Raw genomic sequence first — 19,045 nt, forward strand, 5'->3', positions numbered from 1 at the left:
TAACACCATGTCACTAGGTTCTCTAACTCTTTTTTGCAGGTGAGGTTTAAAAAGAGCTCGGAGTCTTTTGGAACTTTTCAGTGGGCTGCAATCCATAACTATGTTTTCGAAACTCAGCTGGGGCCAATAAGAAGCGAGGTGTATCCGGACTGGCCATTGTTAGAGTGGCCAGGCTTTGGCTCAACAGGCTCAGGTAAGAACAGGCACAGGCTTGAATTTAAGATTGAGAAGTTAGAGGTATAAAAAGTGTAGACAGGATGGTAGTTAAGGCAGTGGAATGCTCCTCCTCCAAGATGTGAGACTGCAGGGTAGCTAATAGTTTCCATGATCACTATATTTGCAGGAAGTGCACCCACTTCAGCTCCAGTTTAACAGTCAAGGAACTGGAGCTGGAACTAGTTGTACTCGGGACCATTCGGAATGCAGAAAACCTCATAGATGGGTGACACCAGGAGAAATAATGGAAGTAAGCAGTCAGTGTACAGTTCCCCAGTGGCCATTCCTCTCAGCAACAAATATACTCCTTCCGATACTGCTGGGAAATGACCTATCAGGGCACAGCAGCAGCAGCCAGGCAAGTAGCACTGTGGCCGGCTCAGAGGCTCAGCAGGGAAGAGTAAAGTTAGGCACAGTGGTAGTGATAGGAGACTTGATAGTTAGGGGATGGACAGGAATTTCTGTGGCCTCAAAAGGAGCACCAGGATGGCATGTTGCCTCCCAGGCACTAGGTCCAGGATGTCTCAGAGTGGCAACAGAGGATTCTCAAGGAGGAGGGTGACCAGCCACAGGTTATGGTGTACCTTGGCACCAATGACATAGGTAGAAAGGGGAAATAGGTCCTGCTCAGTGAGTATAAGGCGTTAGGAAGAGGCTGAAGAGCAAGACCTCCAAGGTAGTAATCTCTGGATTACTCTCAGGGCAGGAATAGGTTAATAATAGAGGTAAGAAAGTGATGCAGGAGGCAGGATTTCAGATATCTAGATCATTAGGATCTCTTCTGGGGAAGGTACAGTATGTACAAACAGAAAGGATTACACCTGAACCCATGAGGTCCTTCTGGGCAGGTTTATGACAGCTGTTGGAGAGGATTTAAACTAATGTGGCAGGCTGATGGGAATCAGAGTGATAGGGCTGAGGATGGGGCAGTCAGTATACAAGTCAATGCATTGTGTAGTGAGACTGTGAGGAAGAACAGGCAGATGATAGGGCAAAATTGCAGTCAGTGGGATGAGTTAAAGTACAAAAATCAAAAAAGTGTGATGAATACAGGACTGAAGGCACTATATTTGAATTATGCAGTATACGGGCTAAGGTAGATATTCTGCAATGTAATTATAGATGGGCAAGTATGACATTGTGGACATCACTGAGTCAAGGCTGAAAGGAGAATATAATTGGGAGCTTAACATCCAAGGATACACATTGTATCCAAAGGACAGGTAGGTAGGCAGAAAAGGTGGGGTGGCTCTGTTGGAAAAAACAAAATCCTTAGAAAGAGGTGACATAGGATCAGAAGAGTTAGTTAAGAAACTGCAAGGGTAAAACGACCATGATGGGAGCTGTATACAGACCTCCAAATAGTCGCTAGGATGTGAGATGCAAATTGCAACGGAAGGTAGAAAAGGCATGTAATAAGGGCACTGTTAAGATAGTCATATGGAATTTTAGTATTCATGTATACTGGAAAATCAGGTCGGTACTGGACACCAAGAGAGGGAATTTGTAGAATACCTATTAGATGGCTTTTTAGAGCAGCCTGTGGTTGAGCACACAAAGAGAAAGGCAATTCTGGATTGGGTGTAGTGTAACGAACTGGATTTGATTAGGGAGCTTATGGTAAAGGAACCCTCAAGAGTCAGTGATAATAATGTGATTGAATTCACCCTGCAGTTTGAGAGGGAGAAGATAAAGTCAGATGTATCAGTATAACAGTGGAGTAAAAGGAATTTCAGAGGAATGAGCGAGGAGCTGGCTAAAATTGATTGGAAGGAGACATCATCAGTGACGATGGCATAACAGCATTGGCTAGAATTTCTGGAGGCAATTCAGAAGATGCAGGATAGGTACATTCAAAGATGATTTATTCTAAGGGGAGGATGAGGCAACCGTGGCTGACAAGGGAAGTCAAAGATAATATAGCAATATAGCAAAAATTCGTGGGAAGTTAACAGGATTGGGCAGAAGGCAACTAAAAACCCATAAGGAGAGAAAAGATGAAATATGAAGGTAAACTGGCCAATAATATAAAAGAGGATTCCAAAAGTTTTTTCAGATATATAAAGAGTAAAAGAGAGGCAAGTGTGGATATCAGACAGCTGGAAAATGACACCATAGAGGTGAAATGGGGGACAAAGAAATGGCAAATGAACTTATTTAATATTTTACATCAACCTTTGCTGTGAAAGACACTAGCAATATTCTAGAAATTTGAGAGTGTTGGGGACAGAAGTGAGTGTAGTTGCTATTACTAAACAAAAGGTGCTTGGGAAGGAGAAAGGTATGAAGTAGATAAGTCACCTGGGGAGATGGTCTGCACCCAGGGGTACTGAAAGAGGGAGCTAAAGAGATTGTGGAGGCATTAGTAATGATCTATCAAGAATCATTAGATTCTGGAATAATTCTCAAGGATTGAAAAATTGCAAACATCATTCCACTCTTTAAGAAGGGAGGGAGGCAGAAGAAAAATTGTAGGCCAGTTAACCTGACGTCAGTGGTTGGGAAGATGTTAGAGTCCATTATTAAGGTTGAGGTTTCAGAGTAGTTGGAGGCACATGATAAAATAGGCCAAAGTCAGCATAGTTTCCTTAAAGTGAAATCTTGCCTTAGAAATCTGCAGGAGTTCTTTAAGGAATTAATAGGCAGGATAGACAAAGGAGTCAGTGGATATGGTTTACTTGGAATTTCAGAAGGCCTTTGACAAGGTGCCACACACAGGCTGAGTAATAAGATAAGAGCCCATAGTATTCCAGAAAAGATACTATCATGGATAGAAGACTGGCTGGTGGTGAAAAGTGAGAATAAAAGGGGCCTATTCTGGTTGGCTGACCGAGACTAGTGGTGTTCCGTATAGATTGTCTTCTTTTCACATTATATGTCAACAAATTTGATGACAGAATTTATGGCTTTGTGGCCAAGTTTGCAGATGATACAAAGATAGCTGCAGGGGCAAGTAGTGTTGAGGAAATAGGGTGTCTGCAGAAGGACTTAGACAGATTGGGAGAATGGACAAAGAAGTGACAGATGGAATATAGTGTAGTGAAATGCACGGTTATGCACTTTGGTAGATGGAATAAAGGTATATACTATTTTCTAAATGGGAAGAAAATTCAGAAATCGGAAGTGCAAAGAAACTTGGGAGTCCTTGTGCAGGATTCCCTAAAGGTTAACTTGCAGATTGAGTTGGTGGTAAGAAAGGGAAATGCAATGTTAGCATTCATTCTGAGAGGATTATAATATAGAAGCAAGGATGCAATGCTGAGGCTTTATTAGTTGGGCTGCACTTGGAATACTGTGAGCAGTTTTGGGCTCCTTATCTATTAAAGGATGTGCTGGTATTTGAGAAGGTTCAGAGGGTGATCGCAAGAATGATCCCAGGAATGAAAGGGTTAAAGTCTGAGGTACTGTATTAGGAACAGTTAATTGTTCTAAATTTGTACTCCCTGGAGTTTAGAAGAATGTGAATCTCATCGAAACCTATTGAATATTGGAAGGCCTAGATACAGTGGATGTGGAGAGGATGTTTCCTACAGTGGGAGAGTCTAGGACCAGAATACAAACACTTCCCTCCAGGACACAAATGAGGAGGAATTTTTTTATCCAGAAGGTGGTGAATCTGTGAAATTCACTGCCACAGACGGCTGTGGAAGGCAAGTCATTTGGTATAATTAAAGTTGAGGTTGATAGGTTTTTCAATTAGTAAGGGCATCAAAGGTTACAGAAAGAAGGCGGGAGAATGGTGTTGAGAAGGATAATAAATCAGCCAAGATGCATAGCAGACGAGATCAGCTGAATAGCCTGATTCTGCTCCTAAGTCTTATAGTCTTATGGTCACATTCACCCTTAGAAAGAAAAAATGGGTCATTTTACTAGGGTTTCATTTTAGACTCCCCAAGAGTCAGTAGGAACTTGAGGAGCAGGTGCATAGAGAAACTACTCATAGTTATATGAATAATAGAGTTGTATTAGTGTGAGGTTTGTATTTCCCTGGTGTTGACTGGGCCATTCAGTGTGTTGCAGGCCTATTTGGGGTGGAATTTGTGCAGTGTCCAGGATAATTTCCTGAGCATACATACTCTGGTCTAGGGCTGAAGGTTCTCAGGTGAAAGATGAAATATTTAAGGCTAATCTGATGGGAAATTTCACTCAGAGGATGGAGCAGGTATAGGATGAGCTGCCAGTGGAAGTGGTAGATGTGGGCTTAATTATAAGAGAAGTTTGGTTTAGTACACAGATGGGAGAGGTTTGGAGGGATATGCAGATACACTAGACTGGGCAGAAGATCAGATCAGCACGGACTAGGTGGGCCAAAAGGCCTGTTTCTGTGCTGTAGTGCTCTATGACTTGTTGAGTTTCCCCAAAATTGTATTTCTTTCATTCACAGTAACACAATTCCCTCTGTACCCTTTGTGCACCAGTCTTTTATGCAACACATTAATTACCTTCTGGAAATCTTAATACACTATATCTACAGTATCCCTCAATTAAAACTGCTTATGTTGGTTTGGTTTGATTGCATTTAGCTTCTCTAAACAAGCTGCTTCTTGATTATAGCGTCACCTTAATGTCCATATCTGAGATTCTCTCACCTGAATGTGAACACTTCATCTAGTCCTCCTTCTTCATCCAAGGATAGCATAACCCTCCTAACCATCTTTATTCCTTCTTTCTGCCCTGCAGTTAGAGCTTTCCCATGTGAAATATTACTTTGTTGTTCTGCAGCATCACCACCGTCATCCATGTTGATAGCATCCAGTGCAAATGGCAAGCTGTAAATAGAGGTGTCAGAATGACTGTTTAATCAATAGAGTGACAACAGCATACAGGGCCATTCAGACCATTAAGTATACAGTGGTTCACTAACCATAAGAGACAAGACTATAAGATATAAGAGTAGAAGTAGGCCATTTGGCCCACTGAGTCTGCTCCACCATTTCATCATGGCTGATCCAATTTTCCTCTCAGCCCCAATCCCCTGCCTTCTCCCTGTATCCCTTCATGCCCTGACCAATCAAAAATCTACCAACCTCTGCCTTAAATACACAAAAAGACTTGGCCTCCACAGCTGCCTGTGGCAAAGAATTCCACAGATTCACCACTCTGGGTAAAGAAATTTCCTCCTCATCTTCATTCTAAAAGGATGGCCCTCCATTCTGAGGCTGTGTCCTCTGGTTGTAGACTCTCACACTAAAGGAAACATCTTCTCCACATCCACACTATCAAGGCCTTTCACCATTTAATAGGTTTCAATGAGGTCACCCCCCCCCCCCATTTAACACAATCTACTAGCTCCAAACCTAACTCCTTCTATATAGTATTGGATAATATTCTTGATCACATATTTAACAAAATTTCATCTTGAAGGTGGCAATGAAACCTGCTTCCAGCACATCTGCAGACAGCCTTTTCCTGATTCCAACCAAACTTAGTGTCAATACGTTAAGTTTTTACTATTTTCAGTATCAATTTTCTTCCACCACTTTAAACCTACTGCCTTTAGTTCTTAACCCATTCACCAATAGGTACAGCTGCTACTATATATTCAGTCTCTTCCCTTCATCACTTAATATACCATCAGACCTCTCTGAAGAAAACATCTTAGCTTCTCTAATTTATTTGGTAATTCCAATCCCTCATTCCAGGAGCCACTCTCTAAATCTGTTCTGGACACTCCATTTCCTTCAATCCTTTCAACAACATAATAACCAAGATTGAAGATATTTACTTCAGCTGAACCCAGATCAGCTACAATGCCCTCCCTGCCTTTTAAATTCTATGCTTCTGATAAAGCCCAAAGTAATGTATTCCTTATTAACCATGTTCACAACCTGCCCCGTCATTTACAGTGTAATCATAACGCACAGGTACTCCAGCATGTGGACAATAAAGACACTCATATTTGACTGTTTATTCATTACAGTTCTAGTATAATTGTAAGCGAACTCATCTCCAGACTCCTAGCCCCAGGATTCAACACCTTCTTTTGCAACTGGATCATTGACTTCCTTGCCAATATATCATAATCAATAAGGATGGGCAGACACAGCTCCACCACAATTATCCTCAACACTGGGGCCCCATAAGGCTGGGTCACTTTCCCCTACTCTGCTCCCTGGACTCATAACTATGTGGCCAGATTGTGCTATGACTCCACCAAAAAGTTTTCAGATTATACTACTGTAGTGGACCACATCTCAAATAACGATCAGTCAGAATACGCGAAGGAGGCAGAGAGCCTAGCGACATGGTGTATTAACAACATTTCCCTCAGTGTTACCAAAATAAAAGAAATAGCTATTAACTTCAGGAAGGGGAGCAATGCAAATGCTCCTGTTTATATCAATGGTGTTGAGGTCAAAAAGGTTCAGAGTTTCAAGTTTCTAGAAGCAGATAACACCTATAGCCTATCCTGGTCCAACCACATTGACACTGCAGCCAAGAAAACTCACTAGCGCCTCTACTTCTTCGGAGGCTAAAATATGTTGGCAATGTTCCCTATAATCCTCATCAACGTTCAGCTCTCTTGCACTTGTATGCTCTCTCTCACCTATCTGACTGTCCGGATGGGTCATTGTTTCTGCCTGCTCCTATGAATATCTCGATTCAATTTTGTCCTCCTTGGTTCAGTCCCTTCCCATCTACATCCCTGACACTTCACGTGCTCTCAATCTCTTCAATCACTATTTTCTCTGACTGAACCTATGGATATCCCATCTCTGTACAATTCTATCCTCCATCAGGGAGACTTCAAAACTCTCTGCTTTTTTTTAGACGGTAGATTGCTAGGAGCCAGTGGACTGTACATAGATGAAGCAATATTTCAAAAGGCAAGCACTGCCAGTCGGAACATTTTGAGTGCCACGGATCGTGGGTCAATTAAGCACTTGGCAAAGCTCAATAAAAAGAAGTTAGGTTTAAGCAGCCGTAATGTGAGTGGACCGGAGTTGGAGTGGAGAGTTGTGGCATTTGCTTAGAGGCTTCAGCAAGGAGAGGCAGAGGGTTTAGGAAGATTTTTTTTGGGTAGCTTTCTTTCTTTCCCTTTTTTAATTGCACAGTTAGAGCTGTGGGAATGCCAAGCAAGATAATGGAATGCTCCTTTTGCTGGATGTGGGAAGACAGGGAGACCTCGAGCGTCCAACGACTACAGCTGCATGAAGTGCATCCAGCTGCAGCTTCTTACAGACCGTGTTAGGAAACTGGAGTTAGAGCCGGCTGAACTCCGGATAATTCGTGAGGCAGAGAGATTGATTGACAGGCAATACAGGGAAGTAGACACACCTAAGGTGCAAGATGCAGGTAACTGGGTGACAATCAAGAGGGGGGAAAGAGAATAGGCAGCCAGTGCAAGATACCCCTGCGGACATTTCCATCAATAAAAAGTATACCTTTTCAAATACTGTTGGGATGGATGATCTAGCAGAAGGAAGCCAAAGTGGTCAGATTTCTAATACTGAGTCTGGTTCTGTGGCTCAGAATGGAATGCGGGAGAAGAGGCAAGCTGTAGTGATAAGGGATTCATAAGTTAAGGCAAAAGTTAGGGAGGTTCTTTGGGCAAGAATGAGATACCTGGATGTTATGTTACCTTCCAGGTGAAAAGGTCCACGACTTAGCCTCCACAACTGTCTATGGCAATGAATTCCACAGATTCATCACCCTCTGGACAAAGATTTCTCCTCATCTCTGTTCTAAAGGGATTTTATTGTATTGTGGCTGTGCCCTCTGTTTCTAAATGTTATCAGCATAGGAAACATTCTTCACATCCACTCTTTCTAGGCCTTTCAAAAGGTTTCAATGAGATCCTGGTTATTCTTCTAAGCTCCGGTGAGTACAGGCCTAGAAGTATCACATGCTCCTTATATGTTAACCCTTACATTCCTAGAATCATACTCATGAACCTTTGCTGGACCCTCCCCAAAGCCTACACATCCCTTCTTAGATAAGGGGCCCAAATCTGCTCACCATATTCCAAGTGCGGTCCCTCTGCAGAACACTAGCAGCCAAACAGAAAAAGCCCCCTTTATTCCCTCTCTGTCACCTATCATTAAGTCAATCTTTTATCCATGCTTATATCTTTCCTGTAATACCATTGGCTCTTGGACATCTCCTATTGAGTCTGTAGCATTCTTAAGTGGGAGGGTGAGCAGCCAGAGGTCATGGTTCATGTTGTGTACCAATGACGTATATAGGAGGGGAGATAAGGTCCAGCAAATGAGTTCATGAACCTCTGGGGTTGTGATCTCAGGGTGGCTACCAAAAGTGAGGCCAAAAGTAGATGGCCTAAGGAGATGGTGCAGGAGGTGGGGGGGGGGGGGGGGTGGCTTCAGATTGTTGGATCATTGGGCTCTCTTTCAGGGAAGGTGGGGCCTGTACAGATAGGACAGTTTGCATCTGTACTGAAGGGGAACTAATATCCTTGGAGGAAGGTTTGCTAGTGCTGCTTTGGGATGGTTTAAAGTAGAGTTGCAGGGGGATGGGAACCAGAGTGACAGGGAAGGGTAGTGGAGTGTTTGTGGGGTAAGATTGGGGAAAGAAACAAAGGAAAGTACAATAGCATGAGAGGGGAACTGGCCAAAGTTGACTGGAAAGGGACACTAACAGGAAGGACTTACAGCAACAATGGCTGGAGTTTCTGCGAGAAATGAGGGTTAGTGTAAGACAGATATATTCCAAATAAGAAGAAGTTTTCGAATGGAAGAAGGACACTACCGTGGCTGACAAGTGAAGTTAGAGCCAAAGTAAAAGCAAAAGAGAGGGCATACAGGGAACCCAAAGCTGGTGGGAAGATAGAGGATTGGAAAGCTTTTAAAAACTTGCAGAAGGAAACTAAGATGGTCATTAGGAAGGAAAAGATGAATTATGAAAGGAAGCTGGCGACTAATATCAAAGAAGATACTAAAAGCTTTTTTAAGTATATAAGCTTAAAGAGTGTCGAGGATAGATATAGGATCAACAGAAAATGACGCTGGAGATATTGTAATGAGAATCGCAGAGATGGCAGAGGAACTGAATATGTATTTTGCATCAGTCTTCACAGTGGAAGACATCTGCAGTATACCAGACATTCAAGAGTGTCAGGGAAGTGAAGTATGTGCAGTGAAAATTACAACCGAGAAGGTGCTCAGGAAGCTTAATGGTATGAGGGTAGATAAATCTTCTGGATCTGATGGAATGAACCCTCAGGTTCTGAAGGAAGTAGCTGGAGAGACCGCAGAGGCATTAACAATGACCTTTCAAGAATCGATAGATTCTGGCAGTGTTCCTGCAAATGTTACTCCGCTATTTAAGAAGGGTGGGAGGCAGCAGAAAGGAAACTATAGATCTGTTAGCCTGACATCAGTGGTTGGGAAATATGTGGAATTGATTGTTAGGGATGAGATTACGGAGTACATGAAGGCACATGTCTAGATAGGCCAAAGCCAGCATGGTTTCCTGAAAGGAAAATCCTGCCTGACTAACCTACTGCAATTTTTTGAAGAAATTACAAGGAGGGTAGACAAAGGAGATGCAGTAGATGTGGTGTACTTGGATTTTCAGAAGGCTTTTGACAAGGTGCTGCACATGAGGCTGCTTAGCAAGATAAGAGCCCATGGAATTACAGGGAAGTTACTAGCATGGGTGGATCATTGGCTGAACAGCAGAAAACAGAGAGTGGGAATAAAGGGACCCTATTCTGGCTGGCTGCCAGCTACCACTGGAGTTCCATGGGGGGAGGGGGGGGTGGTGTTGGGACCACTGCTTTTTACGATGTATATCAATGATTTGGACTATGGGGTTAATGGATTTGTGGCTAAATTTGCCAATGATACAAAGATAGGTGGAGGAGCGGGCAGTGTTGAGGAAACAGACAGTCTGCAGAGAGACTTAGATAGTTTAGGGGAATGGGCAAAGAAATGGCAAATGAAATAAAATGTTGGAAAGCGTATGGTCTGGCACTTTGGTGGAAGAAATAAATATTTAGATGGGAGAAAATTTGAAATGCAGAGATGCAAAGGGACTTGGGAACCCTTGTGCAGGATACCCTAAAAGTTAACCTCCAGGTTGAAATGGAGGTGAAGAAGACGAATATAATATCGCCATTCATTTCTAGAGGTAATGAATACAAGAGCAGAGATGTGATGTTGAGGCTCTATAAGGCACTCATGAGACCAGACTTGGAGTATTGTGTGCAGTTTTGGGCTCCTTATTTTAGAAAGGATATACTGACATTGGAGAGGCTTCAGAGAAGATTCACAAGATTGGCTGACTAGCAGGAGACAGAGTGGGAATAAAGGGGCATCTTGTCTGGTTGGCTGCCAGTGATCAGTGATGTGGGGATTGCTTCTTTTCACGTTATATATCAATGATTTGGATGATGGATTTGATGGCTTTGTGGCCAGGTTTGTGGACAATACCATGCAAAGGTACTTGGGAGTCCTTGTGCGGGATTCCCTAAAGGTTAACTTGCAGGTTGAGTCAGTGGTAAGGAAGGCAAATGCAATGTTAGCATTCATTTCGAGAGGACCAAAATATAAAAGCAAGGATGTAATGCTGAGGCTTTACAAGGCATTAATCTGACTACACTTTGAGTACTATGTGCAGTTTTGAGACCCTTATCTAAGTGAAGATATCTTGGCATTGGAAGGGGTCCAGAGGAAGTTCATGATAATGGTTCTGAGATGAAAGGGTTAACATATGAGAAGCATTTGCTGTCTCTGGGCCTTTGCTTGTTTTAGCTTAGCAGGAATCTCATTGAAATCTATCAAACATTAAGAATCTTAGATAGAGTGAATGTAGAGAAGATGTCTCCTATAGTGTGGGAGTTTAGGACCAGAGGGCATAGACCTCAGAATAGAGGACGACCCATTCGAACAGAGATGGGGAGAAATTTCTTTAGCCAGAAATTCATTGCCACAGACGGTGATGGAAGCCAAGTCATTAAGCAAATTTAAAGTGGAGTTTGATTCATAAGGGCATCAAAGGTTACAGGGAGAAAGCAGGAGAATGGGGTTGAGTGGGATAATAAATCAGCTGTGATGGGATGGTGGAGCAGATGCAATGGACCAAATGACCTAATTCTGCTCCTACGTCTTATAGTCTTAAATCTCCAGGGCCTGACAAGGTGTTCCTTTGGATCTTGTGGGAAGCGAGTGCAGAAATCATACGGCCCTGGAGATCTGGAGGATACCTTACGTTCTTAGAATAAGCTGGGAAATTATGGCCGGCTAGCCTGACGTCTGGTGTGGGCAAGTTATTTTTTATGGTACTGGGTATGTAAGTATACCGATAAACTGACTAATTAGGGATAGTCAACATGGCATTTTGCGTGTTAGATTGTGTCTAACCAATCTTATAGAGTTTCTTGTGAAGGTTACCAGGAAAGTCGATGAAGGCAAAGCAGTGGACATTGTCTGTGTGGCCAAGGACAGACAGAGATAGAGGGCCTACATTGCTGCCCTCAATGCTAGTGGCATAATGGGCAGTAAGACATTGGTTGGTGAGGCCAAATTTGGGGTATTGTTTACAGTTCTGGTCACCTACCTAGAGTAAAGATATCGATAAAATTGAAAGAGTGCAGAGAAAATTTACAAAGATGTTGCCAAGACTTGAGGACCTGAGTTATAGGGAACAGATGTATAGATTAGGAGAATGAGGGGAAATTTGACAGAGGTCTACAAAATTATAAGGTGCAGATAACGTAAATGCGAGCAGGCGTTTTCTACTGAGGTTAGCTTTGACTAGAATTTGAGGTCAAGGCTGAAAGGAGGAATGTTTAAGGGAAACATGGGAGGGAACTTCGTCACTTAGAGACTGTAACAGTGTGGAACGAGCTGTCAGCAGAAGTGGAGGAGGCAGATTCGATTTCAACGCTTTGGAGAAATTTTCATGGCATGGTTGGCAGGGGTATTGAGAGCTATGATCCAGGTGCAGGTCCATGGAACAAGGCTGATTAATACTTTGACAAGGACTAGATAGGCCAAAGGGCTGGTTTCTTTGTAGTGTTCTATGCTTCTAGTTACAGATTGATAGGATGGCAGAATATTAGTTCAGCATAGACTAGATGGGCCAAAGGGCCTCTTTCTGTGGTGCAGTGCTCCATGATTCTTTAACAGATCTAAACAGTTCCCCTCCACCACCACCATCCTCCATCTAGCGGAACTGGTCTTCACCTTCAATAATTTCTCTTTTAGCTCCACATACTTTTTCCAAACCCAACGTGTAGCTATGGACTCCACATCGTCCCCAGCTATACCTGCCTTTCCATCGGCTATGGAATGGTCCATGTTATGGCCTACTTTGGGAACGCTTCCAACTTTTTCTGTGCTATATTGACGACTGTCTTGGTGCTTCTTTCTGCATCCATGCTGAGCTCGTCAATGTCATCAACTTTGCCTGCATCTTCCATCCCACCCTCAGATTTACTTGGTTCATCCTTGGACAACTTTCTCCCATTTCTCAATCTGTCTAGTGGAAACATATATAAACCTTCTGACTCGCAAAGTTATCTTGACTGAACCACCTCTCACCCTGTCACATATAAAAATGCTATTACCTTCTCTCATTTACTCTGTCTCCATTGCATCTGTTCTTACTTAGGATGAAGCTTTCCTTTCCAGAACATCTCAGAAGTCATCCTCCTTCAAAGAACATGGTTTCCCTTTCTCCACCATTGATGGTGCCTTCACCCACATTGCCTCAATGTCCCCGGCATCCACCCTCACCCCACCTTCCAGTCGTATTAACAGGGATAGGGACTAGGTGAGAGTAAGCGTTTGGCACGGACTAAAAGCGCTGAGATGGCCTGTTTCCATGCTGTAATTGTTATATGGTTACATGGGATAGAGTTTCTCTTGACCTTACCCACCAACCCATGGACTTCCACATCCAGCACATCATTCTCTGTAACTACTGCCATGTTCAATGACATCCTACCACCCAATCTCCACTTTCCAGAGATTGCTCCCTATGTGACTCTCTCGTTCACTCACCCCTCCCCACCAATCACCCCCCACCCCCCCGCACTTATCCCTACAAGCAGGACAAGTGCTGAACCTGCCCCTGCACTTACTCCCACCACCATTCAGAACCCAGTCTGTCCAGATGAGGCAACACTTCATTTACGAGTCAGTTCCCTGTGAGATCTGACATTGATTTGGGGACCACTTTGATGTGCACCTTCACTCCATCTGCCACAAATAGTGAACTTTCCCAGTAGCCAACTATTTAAATTTCACTTCCGATTCCAATTCCAATCTGTTGGTCCACGGCCTCCTCTGCTACTACAATGAGGGCACTCACAAGTTGGAGAAGCAAAAATCACTTATTCCAGCTGGGTAGCCTCCAACCTGACAGCACAAACATCAATTTCTCTAAGTTCTGGCAATTTCTCTCCCTCCCTTCCCCTCTTTTTCCATTCCTCATTCCGATTACCTTATTACCATTTCTCCCTAATTGCCTATCAACTCCCTCTGGTGCCCCAACTCCCTTCCTTTCTCATGTGGTCCACTCTTTTCTATCATTCCTTTATCAGCCCTTTATCTTTCCCTCAGCTTCTCACTTCATTCTCCTCCCCCACTAACCCACCTTTCCCTTCACCTGATTTCACCTATCATCTCCCAGCTCGTTTAAAAACGCAAACACTAGGAAATCTGCAGATGCTGGAAATTCAAGCAACCCACACAAAATGCTGGTGGAACGCAGCAGGCCAGGCAGCATCTATAGGGAGAAGCACAGTCGATGTTTCGGGCCAAGACCCTTCGTCAGGACTAACTGAAAGATAGTAAGAGATTTGAAAGTGGGAGGGGGAGGGGGAGATCCAAAATGATAGGAGAAGACAGGAGGGGGTGGGGTGAAGCCAAGAGCTGGAAAGGTGATTGGCAAAAGGGATACAGAGCTGGAGAAGGGACAGGATCATGGGATGGGAGGCCTTGGGTGAAAGACAGGGGGACGGGAGCACCAGAGGGAGATGGAGAGCAGGCAAGGAGTGATTGTGAGAAGGGCAGAGAGAGAGAAAAAAGAGAAGAAAAAAAAGGGGGAGGATAATAAATAAATAAATAAGGGATCAGGTAGGAAGGGGAACAGAAGTTAGAGAAATCAATGTTCATGCCATCAGGTTGGAGGCTACCCAGTCAGTATATAAGATGTTGTTCCTCCAACCTGAGTGTGGCTTCATCTTGACAGTACAGGAGGCCATGGATAGACATATCAGAATGGGAACGGGACTTGGAATTAAAATGTGTGGCCATTGGGAGATCCTGCTTTCTCTGGCGGACAGAGCGTAGTTGTTCAGTGAAATGGTCTCCCAGTCTGTGTCGGGTCTCACCGATGTATGGAAGGCCGCACTGGGAACACCGGACGCAGTATATCACACCAGCTGACTCACAGGTGAAGTGTTGCCTCACCTGGAAGGACTGTCTGGGGCCCTGAATGGTGGTGAGGGAGGAAGTGTAAGGGCAGGTGTAGCACTTGTTCTGCTGAGGGAGGAAGTGTAAGGAATCTACCAGCTTGTACATCTTCCCCTCCCCCCACCTTCTTATTCTAGCTTCTTTACTCTTTCCAGTTCCTGTACAAAAAGGACGGGTTGCACTTGAATCCCAGGGGGACCAATATCCTAGCAGGGAGGCTTGCTAAGGCTATTGGGGAGAGCTTCAACTAGGATTGCTGGGGGGTGGGAACAAAATTGAAGAGATGGGGGAAGAGGGGGTTGGCTCACAAAAAGAGAAAGCTTGGAGACAGTGCGGGAGGGAGGATAGGCAGGTGATAGAGAAGGGACACACTCAGACTGATGGTTTGAGATGTGTCTATTTTAATGCAAGGAGTATTATGAACAAAGCAGATGAGCTTAGAGTGGATCAGTACTTGGAGCTATGACATTGTGGCCATTACAGAGACTTGGATGGCTCAGGGGCAGGAATGGTTACTTCAAGTGCCAAGCTTTAGATGTTTCAGAAAGGACAGCAAGGGAGGCAAAAGAGGTGGGAACATGGCACTGTTGATCAGAGATAGTGTCACGGCTGCAGAAAAGGAGCAAATCATGGAGGGATTATCTACGGAGTCTCTGTGGGTGGAAGTTAGGAACAGGAAGGGGGACAATAACTCTATCGGGTGTTTTTTTAAAAAAATCGACCTCCCACTAGTAACAGGGACATCGAGGAGCAGATAGGAAGACAGATTCTGAAAAGGTGCAACAATAACAGGGTTGTTGTGGTGGGAGATTTTAATTTCCCAAATGCCGACAGGCATCTCCCTAGAGTGAGGGGTTTAGATGTGGTGGAGTTTGTTTGTTAGGCAGGTTTCTTGACACAATATGTCGATAACCCTACAAGAGGAGAGGCTGTACTTGATCTGGTATTAGGAAATGAACTTGGTCAGGTGTCAGATCTCTCAGTGGGAGAGCATTTTGGAGATCACAATTCTATCTCCTTTACCATAGCATTGGAGAGGGACAGGAACAGACAAGTTGAGAAAGTATTTAATTGGAGTAAGGGGAAATATGAGGCTATCAGGCAGGAACTTGGAGACATAAATTGGGAACAGCTGTTCTCAGGGAAATGTACGGAAGAAATGTGGCACATGTTCAGGGGATATTTGCATGGAGTTCTGAATAAGTACGTTCCAATGAGACAGGGAAAGGATGGTAAGGCTGTTGAAAATCTAGTCAAGAAGAAAAGAAGAGCTTAAAAAAGGTTCAAAAAACTAGGTAATAATACAGATCTCAAAGATTATAAGGCTAGCAGGAAGGAGATTAAGAATGAAATTAGGTGAGCCAGAAGGGGCCATGAGAAGGCCTTAGCGCATGTCCGCTAAGGCCTTCTCATGGCCCCTTCTGGCTCACCTAAGGAAAACCCCAAGGCATTCTACAAGTATGTGAAAAGCAAGAGGATAAGATGTGAGAGAATAGGACCAATCAAGTGTGACGGTGGAAAAGTGTATGGAACCGGAGGAGATAGCAGAGGTAATTAATGAGTACTTTGCAATGAAAAAGGATCTTGGCGATTGTAGGGATGACTTACAGCAGACTGAAAACTTGAGCATACAGCTGTTAAGAAAGAGGATGCACTGGAGCTTTTGGAAAGCATCAAGTTGGATAAGTCACCGGGTCCGGACGAGATGTGCCCCAGGCTACTGTGGGAGGCAAGGGAGGAGATTGCTGAGCCTCTGGCGATGATCTTTGCATCATCATTGGGGACTTGAAAAGTTCCAGAGGGTTGGAGGTTTGAGGATGTTGTTCCCTTATTCAAGAAAGGGAGTAGAGATAGCCCAGGAAATTATAGACCAGTGAGTCTTATTTCAGTCGTTGGTAAGTTGATGGAGAATAGCCTGAGAGGCAGGATTTATGAACATTTGGAGAGGCATAATATGATTAGAATTAGTCAGCATGGCTTTGTCAAAGGCAGGTCACACCTTATGAGCCTGATTGAATTTTTTGAGGATGTGACTAAAGACACTGATAAAGGTAGAGAGTAGATGTGGTGTATATGGATTTCAGCAAGGCATTTGACAAGGTACCCCATGCAAGGCTTATTGAGAAAGTAAGGAGGCATGGGATCCAAGGAGACATTGCTTTGTGGATCCAGAACTGGCTTGCCACAGAAGGCAAAGAGTAGTTGTAGACGGGTCGTAGTCTGCATGGAAATCAGTGATCTGTGGTGTGCTTCAGGGATCTGGATAAGGAAGTGATGGGATAGGTTAGAAAATTTGCTGATGACACAAAGGTTGGGGGTGTTGTGGATAGTGTGGAGGGCTGTCAAGAGGTTACAGCAGGACATTGATTGGATGCAAAACTGGGCTGAGAAGTGGCAGATGGAGTTCAACCCAGATAAGTGTGAGGTGGTTCATTTTGATAGGTCAAATATGATGGCAGGATATAGTGTTAACGGTAAGACTCTTGGTAGTGTGGAGGATCAGAGGGATCTTGGGGTCCGAGTCCATAGGACACTCAAAGGTGCTGCGCAGGTTGACTCTGTGGTTAAGAAAGCATACGGTGCATTGGCCTTCATCAATCGTGGGATTGAGTTTAGGAGCTGAGAGGTAATGTTGCAGCTATATAGGACCCTGGTCAGACCCCACTTGGAGTACTGTGCCCAGTTCTGGTCGCCTCACTATAGGAAGTATATGGAAACCATAGAAAGGGTGCAGAGGAGATTTACAAGGATGTTGCCTGGATTGGGGAGCATGCCTTACGAGAATAGGTTGAGTGAACTTGACCTTTTCTCCTTGCAGCGACAGAGGATGAGAGGTGACCTGATAGAGCTGTATAAGATGATGAGTGGTATTGATTGTGTGGATAGTCAGAGGCTTTTTCCCAGGGCTGAAATGACCAACATGAGTGGGCACAGTTTTAAGGTGCTTGGAAGTAGGTACAGAGGAGATGTCAGGGGTAAGTTGTTTTTTTTTTAAAACGCAGAGAGTGGTGAGTGTATGGAATGGACTGGCAATGGTGGTGGAGGTGGATATGATAGGGTCTTTTAAGAGACTCCTGGACAGGTAATGAAGCTTAGAAAAATAGAGGGCTATGGGTAACCCTAGGCACTTTCTAAGGTAAGGACATGTTCAGTACAGCTTTGTAGGCCGATGGGCCTGTATTGTGCTGTAGGTTTTCTGTGTTTTACTATGAAGGGCCTTGGTCCAAAACGTGAACTGTTAATTCCTCTCCATAGAGCTGCCTGACCCGCCATGTTCATACAGCATTTGGTAATTATTGTTTTTACCTTATCCTCTATCATTCATGTGTCACAGTCTTCCAACTCCACCTAGATGACAGATGACTCCACCGTTATCTTACACCCCTCCTCAGTCCCAAAGTCCTTTTTTGCCACTCCTCTTCCCCTCTCTTTGCTGACCTCTCCACTCTCAGTCCTGACACAGGGTATTGACCCAAAACTTTTACAATTTATTTCTTCAAACAGATGCAGTATGAACTGCCGAGTTTCTCCAGCAGGTTGCTTGTTGCTTCATATTCCAGTACCTGTAGTTTCTTGTGTCACCTATTGTTACTGATGCACCATATGCACATCATGGAGATCCACCTGGATTCTGTCTACACTTCTTGCTGCCTCAGTAAGGCAGCCAACATAATCAAAGACCGCACTCATCCAGACATTCTGTCTTCTTCCCCCTCCCATCAGGCAGATTTCAAAAATCTGAATGCATGTATCACCAGGCCGAAGAACAGCTTCTACCCTAATATATTAAGATGATTGAATGGTCTCTTAGTAGAATAAGATGTGCTTTTGTCTACCTCATTATAGCCTTGCACCACATTGTCTGCTTACACTGTACTTTCTGTGTAACTGTTACACTTTATTCTACATTGCTTTCCCTTGTACTACCTCAATGCACTGCTGCATTGAAATGATCTGAGTGAATGGCATTCAAAACAAAGATTTTCAATTTGTGCATGTGACAATAATAAACTCATTTACAAATAACCACTCACACCCAATATTCACCGACAAAACACTTCTTTTCTTGTTTTTTTACCCTGTAAACCCACTTTGAAGGTTACTAGAATATTCATTACTATCTGAGAAATCGTTCTTGATTTCACAGTAAATCTCAAGTTTGATTCTTGCTGAGTGATACTTGTAGGCTGATTAAGTGTTATGAGTTGTTATTGGACGGAAAAGTGCACCATCAGTAATGCACTTGCTTCAGCAAAAATATATTATTTTTCCTTACACCAAAGCACACTTACAACATGGGAATATCTGTGTCTCCAAAGATACAGGAGAAACTATTAGTGAGGTTATACACATTGCTGCATGTTCTATTCAGTAATGTTAATATGCATTGCAAATTTTATCTTCACACAGATCATTCTACCTTTTAATGAATAGTTGATTCTCTAAAC

At 43.6% G+C, this 19,045-nt stretch overlaps 1 protein-coding gene across 1 annotated transcript in view; it reads right to left on the minus strand.

Annotated features, from left to right (window-relative positions):
* The window catches only part of xrcc5 (X-ray repair complementing defective repair in Chinese hamster cells 5), a 128,061-nt gene that overhangs the window by 79,854 nt on the left and 29,162 nt on the right, over positions 1 to 19,045 (minus strand). Inside the window, exon 6 of the mRNA XM_073046346.1 lies at positions 4,806 to 4,985. Coding sequence (XP_072902447.1) covers positions 4,806 to 4,985 — 180 coding nt within the window. The remainder of the gene's footprint in view (positions 1 to 4,805; positions 4,986 to 19,045) is intronic.

This window comes from Hemitrygon akajei, chromosome 5 (genome assembly GCF_048418815.1).
Source record: "Hemitrygon akajei chromosome 5, sHemAka1.3, whole genome shotgun sequence".
Lineage (NCBI taxonomy): Eukaryota > Metazoa > Chordata > Chondrichthyes > Myliobatiformes > Dasyatidae > Hemitrygon > Hemitrygon akajei.